The 7,020-nt window shown below is 32.4% G+C and overlaps 2 protein-coding genes across 2 annotated transcripts; both read left to right on the top strand.

Annotated features, from left to right (window-relative positions):
• The first annotated feature begins 1,111 nt into the window (after positions 1–1,111).
• On the top strand, positions 1,112–2,611 carry LOC127126430 (uncharacterized). Its single transcript, XM_051055354.1, has 4 exons — positions 1,112–1,234; positions 1,312–1,432; positions 1,566–1,638; positions 2,228–2,611. Exons 1-4 carry the CDS (start codon positions 1,204–1,206, stop codon positions 2,474–2,476), a joined length of 474 nt encoding a protein of 157 aa, XP_050911311.1. The 5' UTR covers positions 1,112–1,203; the 3' UTR covers positions 2,477–2,611.
• A 434-nt stretch (positions 2,612–3,045) lies between these two features.
• LOC127129098 (phosphatidylinositol 4-phosphate 5-kinase 5) lies at positions 3,046–6,719 on the top strand. Its single transcript, XM_051058399.1, has 8 exons — positions 3,046–4,485; positions 4,710–4,877; positions 4,986–5,151; positions 5,235–5,351; positions 5,430–5,623; positions 5,896–6,026; positions 6,124–6,196; positions 6,345–6,719. The coding sequence occupies exons 1-8, from the start codon at positions 3,239–3,241 to the stop codon at positions 6,631–6,633; spliced, it is 2,385 nt and encodes a 794-aa protein (XP_050914356.1). The 5' UTR covers positions 3,046–3,238; the 3' UTR covers positions 6,634–6,719.
• Positions 6,720–7,020: the final 301 nt, after the last annotated feature.

Below are 7,020 nucleotides of genomic sequence, written 5' to 3'. Positions count from 1 at the left end.
TAAATTTTGGGCCCCCTATATTTTTGGGGCCTTAAAAATTAGGCCCTGGCCCCCTAAATTGACACCTCTACTTGTTATTAGCACATCTACATATAGAGAAATTATTGTGCAGATGATTAATAATGAATTATTTGCTCACTCTTTAGATTGGTAGAACAATATTCTAAGCACTCTTTTAAAAAAACAATAGAATTATGATTTATATAACTTTTAAGGTTTTAACGTCTATGTGTATCTTTTCCTTTTCAATATTATGGTCTATAAAATAAATAATTAAATAATTAATTTTATTTAAAAAATATTTACAAAGTATTGACAATTTATTATTATCTATTTAGATAATTAATCTATATAGAAGTTATAGCATAAGTTATAGCACAAGTGCATAAACTAGTTTTATAATTAAAAATAAAATAAAGTAAATTGTTTTTATCTATATTATAAGTTATTAAGTTAAAATGAAAACCTTAATTAATATATATATATATATATATATATATATATATATATATATATATATATATATATATATATATATATATATATATATATATATATATATATATATATATATATATATATATATATATATATATAATTTTATAAAATTTATATTAATTTTTTTATAAACTTTATATCAAAAACACACTCAAATAAGTTAATCAAAAAAATTTATACACGTTACTTCTATATTTAAGATAAGTTTTTGACCAATTATTTACTGCAAAAAGTCAAAAATCATGTGCTTCTGTATATATAGCATTGGATCCAATTTTTCTACCGTAAAATTCCATTTCAATAAATACAAAGTTTGGTGTTATGCCACACACTTGTGTAAGAAGAGAGATACGGTGGGTTTAAAACCATTTTAAAAATGTAATATTAAAATAAATTAAATCCATTTTGAAACCACTTCTTAAGAAAGGGAAGCTTAAAATTAAATTTTAAAATAATAATTTGAAATGCTACTTGTTATGAAGAAGTAATTGCTGATGATAACAAGAAGTCAAGAACAATATATTGAATAGATATAATTAAGTAAGATTCATTTCTTTTGTAATAATTTTGCTTGTTACCTAAGAAATCCAATGTTCTCTACCCTAAGAAACAAGTTTTATTTAACTTTTATTCTCTATAAAGTTCCTCTAATTTTTGTTACTCATTGGCACAAATCTATCTCTATTAAGTCAAATAAATAAAAAAATGGGCCAATCTCTGAAGAAATTATCACCTGGTTCTATATCTAACCCTATCAAATTTTTTTAGAAATTGGTGTTCATTATTATTTTTTTTAATGAAAATTTGATGCAGGAACTGATGAAAAGAAGGCTAAAGAACTTGGTCCAATTATAGATAAATTTTATGAAAAAAGTATAAAAAATGTGTCAAATGACTTTCCAGAATTCTACCGAGGAGTATGCGAAATTGTCGAGTACTTATCATTTTTCATATTAAATACCTATTTAATTGATTATTTAGCATAAATAATATGCACTGAATTTATTTATTTATTTTATCATATATGAGATTTTTATCAATTACAAATTTTCATCATTCTATGGCAGGGAACTTAATAGAAAGCTTGGATACACGCAGTTCAAACTCCCTAAAACGGAGGAACTTGAGAAGGCATATCATGTATGTTATCTTATATTATATTTTAGCTCTACCTCAAAAACAATCCAAGGTATCATCAATAATAATTTTAAAAGATAAATTAATTAAACGTAATCATAAATAAATATTGGTGTATGCTTCCGACAAGGATAGGGATCCTAACACGTTTGTCAGTGCTACGTAGTTTTAAATCATAGATATTATAGATAATTTTTTCCATGGTGAATTTAGAAATAAATAATGGAGTCTTGATACGGTGGAGAATTTTTTTGTCATTAGAGTATTATGCGGAGACCAAAGGATGATCCGTGGTGTGGATCGAATACGGATATGAAAGTCACATATGTATTGTATCTCAAACACCTTATATCTTTGGACTGATGATTGGGTCCATTGGGTCCAGAGTTTTAAAAAAGGGTCATCGTGGTCGGGAACATTATTTATGTAGTAATAACAATCGTGTTCACAAATACACAATGTCGGCTTTACATACCATTTTTTACAACTTGGCTATATTATATGACTTAAAATTCTGTTTTGATATTTTAAAAAGAGTAACATGGTGTGTTTATGATTAATATTTGATGATCTTTTAAATCTCATATTATAGGAACATCACAAAGGAAAAGACAAGGAATTAACAAAAACAGAATTCCAAGACATCATGAAAGAGATGGTTAAGGAATCAGGATTCACTGGTGTGGGAGCAAAAGAAGCACTTTTATACATCTTTGGTGTTCCTGTGACTGCTCTATTTATTAAGCAAAGAGTCATGCCTCAAGCAATTCCAAATGAATTTTTCATCCCAGGAATCACTTCTGTCACTGTTTTGATTCTTGCAGCACTTAACAAAATATGATATAGATTGTAACCAACCTCGCAACGATAATGTGTTGGTTTGTAGCCGAAATGTGATTGATCGTACCATTATAGACCTCTATATGTATACATAAATTTCGACTTATGATACAGACGTTTAGACCTTCGATTCAAACATGTTGTGACTTGTTTTTATTAAAAAAAAAATTAAAAATTATTTATACAAATCATAGTTTAGAGCACAAGATGTGCTAAAAAAATACAAAATAGAAATTTAGTTAAATAGTCCAAAAATAGCACCTTGATTTCATGACATGGCTCCATTTGTCATGGTTTTTAGAGGTTGTAGAACATGAACCACAACACTCTCTTTCATGAATGTATCACAAAAATAAACACACAACATTATGAATTTTGACAAACTAACATGGTATACGTCAAATTAAGGACAATCCTTAAGGTTAGTTTGTAATTGACAGGTGTCAAAAATTTGACTCAATTTGTGCATCTCCCGTAACAATTAACAAACATGTCCCCGATTTTTTGGAAACATGAGAAAACAAAAAAAAACATTACCACAACGTCAAATCTGGTTTTGAAACTTTTGGTATGTTCCCTCTGCATGCATGTTAGTTACATGACATTGTTGGTTTCATGAGATTTGATTCAAGTTTATCGTTTGTTTTGTTTGTTAATGACGCATGCATGAAACCGTTTGAGTTCATGTATTGAATGGAACAAATGTTAATGGAGAAGAGTATAGAAAAATAAGTGAAAAGCATTGGAAGGAAAAATACACACGATGATTGGTAAAGATGGAGGTGTTTTTAAGGCATGGGAAGCCACGGTGAGAAGAACGCATGCAGTAGCTAAGAAACGCGCGAATAGTATATTTGGGCTTGGGACGTTATCGATATCAAATACCGACGAAGAAGAACACCACATTGATGATAATGAAGATATCGGAAATGATACGTTGGAAGTATATAATGAAGAGAAATTTCTTCCTAATGGAGATTATTATAAAGGACAATGGGCTGAGAATTTTCCGCATGGAGAAGGAAAGTATCTATGGATAGACGGGTGTATGTACGTCGGACAATGGTCCAAAGGAAAAACAAAGGGAAAAGGTAGATTTAGTTGGCCTTCCGGGGCTACATACGAAGGCGAATTCAAGAGTGGTTTCATGGATGGTGTAGGAACGTACACGGGTTGTAACGGTGAGACGTATAAAGGACAATGGGTGATGAACTTGAAACATGGTCATGGGTTTAAGAGTTATGTTAATGGTGATTGGTATGAAGGTGATTGGAGAAGAGGGGTGCAAGATGGAAAAGGGAGGTATGAATGGGGAGATATGAGTCATTATATCGGGGAATGGAAGAATGGTACAATTTGGGGTAAAGGGTCATTTTTTTGGCCTAATGGGAATAATTTTGAAGGGTTTTGGGAAGATGGTTTACCAAAAGGAAATGGGACTTATAGATGGCAAGATGGAAGCTATTATGTTGGAAATTTTTGTAAAGATGGTGATGATGAAGATGGAGAAAAAGGAACACTTTATCCATTTGATCCGTCATCTGATGAGACGCATTTGGATTGGGATCCTCAGGAATTGTATAGCGAGTTAAGTATTTATTCGGTTTGTCCTGGTGAGAAGGTTTTGGTTTTGCCATCACAAAAGAGACTTGCGGTTATGAAGTCTACGAAAGGAGTGGATTGTGCTAAACCGAGGAGAATGTCGGTTGATGGAAGGGTGAGTGTTAGTGGGGATAGAATGAATTTGTGGGATGGTGGCGGGAGTAGTCACGGAGGAGGAGGTGGTGGAGGAGATTTTGATCTTACTAGCGGTGGTAGTAGAACTCCTCCTCCTACTTTAGGGAGTGATCTTGATGATGAATCAATTGGTTCAAGGGTTGATGATGCTAATGATGCTCTGAATCAACTTCAACCTTTGAAAGCACCTAAGAAAGCAAAGAGGCAGGGTGAGACTATTTGTAAAGGGCATAAAAATTTTGAGCTCATGCTTAATTTGCAGCTTGGAATTAGGTAATGTTGTTTTGGATTTTCGAACTGTCATAAACCTTCCAACTTGATCGAAAATCTAGTTTTTGATGCTTCTTGCAATGTATTTTCGTGACGACTAATTACTCTCTAGTCATGTTACTTATCCTCTAGAATGAAAACACTATTGAATTCTTGTTTTTTCTAACCATGTTATTGTTGCTGACTTTGTAATATTGATCATTTTACAATTTGTCCGGACTTTCTAGGCACTCGGTTGCAAGACCTGCTCCGACTGCATCACTTGATCTTAAACCTTCGGCTTTCGACCCGAAAGAGAAAGTATGGACAAGATTTCCACCAGAAGGATCAAAATACACTCCACCACATCCATCATGTGACTTTAAATGGAAGGACTATTGCCCTGTAGTTTTTAGGTCAGCTTCATCAATACTTCATTTATAGTTTCTTTGTGCATGTTATAAAGTTCTTCCATGAATAATCGCTTTAAGAGAATTGATTTTGCATCACAATCTGTCCCTCAGGACTCTTAGGAAGCTATTCAATGTGGATCCAGCTGATTACATGCTATCCATATGTGGAAACGATGCTCTTCGCGAGCTTTCGTCTCCTGGAAAAAGTGGAAGCTTCTTTTACTTAACCAACGACGACCGTTACATGATCAAGACAATGAAGAAAGCTGAAGTAAAAGTGAGTCTCAAAACTTAAACTTTGTCACATTTGAAATTTCACATTTATTTTCATAATTTAGCTGTTTTGGATTTCTATCGCAGGTCCTCATAAAAATGCTTCCTGCTTATTACAATCATTTTCGGGAGCATCAAAATACGCTATTAACGAAATATTACGGCTTGCATTGCGTAAAGTTAAATGGACCTATCCAAAAGAAGGTACACATTTCATATTATTAGTCTTACATAATCTTCTTGTAACATAAAAAATAATTCAAGATTGATACATCTTTTCAGGTTCGATTTATCATAATGGGAAACCTCTTTTGTTCCGAGTACATCACTCATAGACGCTATGATTTGAAGGGTTCTTCGCTTGGTCGCACGTCAGACAAACTTGAGACCGAGATTAGTGAAACAACTATTCTTAAAGATCTTGACCTTAATTTTATATTTCTACTTCAGAAGACGTGGTTTCAAGAGTTTTGCAGGTGATATAAGTTTCCGATACATCAACTTATATAGTTAAAATATCACACATTTGAAGTTATATCCTTTTTCCTTTGAAACACAACATCTTAATTTAGACAAGTCCAATGAAGCACGGACACGATACTGAGTATTAGATCCCGATTCAGGTGTGATTTTTACTTATCCGTGCTTCATTGGACAAGTCAAACAGTTACAAATCCAAACATGTTTTGCAAGTTTTTGTTTCTTATTAAATTATACTAAGCATATGAAACATACATTTGTTCTACAGACAAATTGATAAGGACTGTGAGCTTTTGGAACAAGAAGGAATTATGGACTATAGTCTTCTACTTGGCATTCATTTCAAAAATATATCACAAGATGGAGATGTTATTCCTTTAATATCTCTTACTCCTACCAGTAACTTTCTTATCCTACTCATAGTAATGTGTATGTGCACGCGCGCGTGTTCCTATTTTGACAACCTGGTACGAATTTTTTTACTTTTCAACCACAGGTGAATCAGAGAACGAAGGAACTCCATGTACTCCCGTCGAATACATAGATCAACTTCCTTCCGATCCTTCAAGGTAAAATAAGTAATATCAATCGCTAATGAGAAAATCAACGGTTGATATTCAAGCACTCGTGATTTGTTATGCATGTCTGTGTGACATTAATAGTTGATTTTTTTCAACAATATGAATAGATAACATTTGTCTACTTGGTTATATGCAGTACACTATTGGGTGTGAATATTCCAGCAAAAGCTGAACGGACGGTAAGAAGAGGCGATATCGAAACACAACTAGTTGGAGAACCAATTGAAGAGTTCTATGATGTTCAACTTACTTTTGGTGTAATAGACATACTTCAAGACTACGATATCAGCAAGAAGCTAGAACATGCTTACAAGTCCATTCAATATGACCCTACCTCAATATCAGCTGTTGATCCTAGACAATACTCGAGGCGTTTTCGCGATTTTATATTTCGAATTTTCATTGAAGAGACTCTTGAAACATAGAGCATGGTTCTTCTATTCCTCAAGTATATTGTTGCTTATCATAGTTCATAATTTTTTGATTTTTTGTATAGTACATTATGTATATGAGCACATTGTGAAGAAACTCTGAAAGCATATTGTACACATTTGATAGAATATAATACTGTGTTTAGGATTGTTATTTTCTTCTATAAGAGATGGAGAGGGTGAAAGGGGAATTATATTCCAATATTTTGTATCAAATTGGGATGTATATATAGGTGAATGGAAATGGATCAATGTACATGTTTATTTTTTTCACTCCTTGATGCTCTTACTTGTCTCATCAATTACTATTTGATAAATACATATTAGTGCGATTTAAAATAATTTATTTTAGAGAGGAGAGAAACGGTCTACTATCAAGAG

This window comes from Lathyrus oleraceus, chromosome 3 (genome assembly GCF_024323335.1).
Source record: "Lathyrus oleraceus cultivar Zhongwan6 chromosome 3, CAAS_Psat_ZW6_1.0, whole genome shotgun sequence".
NCBI lineage: Eukaryota > Viridiplantae > Streptophyta > Magnoliopsida > Fabales > Fabaceae > Lathyrus > Lathyrus oleraceus.
The sequence above is the reverse complement of the archived record's forward strand: the minus strand, read 5'-3'. Positions and strand labels throughout refer to the sequence as shown.

Bases quoted from the DNA above. Each gene is read 5' to 3' on its own strand.
- LOC127129098 (XM_051058399.1), top strand. From the start codon at position 3,239: ATGATTGGTAAAGATGGAGGTGTTTTTAAGGCATGGGAAGCCACGGTG. The intron at 4,486-4,709 runs GTAATGTTGTTT...CGGACTTTCTAG, and splicing joins AATTTGCAGCTTGGAATTAG to GCACTCGGTTGCAAGACCTG. The intron at 6,197-6,344 runs GTAAAATAAGTA...GGTTATATGCAG, and splicing joins CTTCCTTCCGATCCTTCAAG to TACACTATTGGGTGTGAATA.
- LOC127126430 (XM_051055354.1), top strand. From the start codon at position 1,204: ATGGGCCAATCTCTGAAGAAATTATCACCTG. The intron at 1,235-1,311 runs GTTCTATATCTA...AATTTGATGCAG, and splicing joins TCTGAAGAAATTATCACCTG to GAACTGATGAAAAGAAGGCT. The intron at 1,639-2,227 runs GTATGTTATCTT...CTCATATTATAG, and splicing joins AACTTGAGAAGGCATATCAT to GAACATCACAAAGGAAAAGA.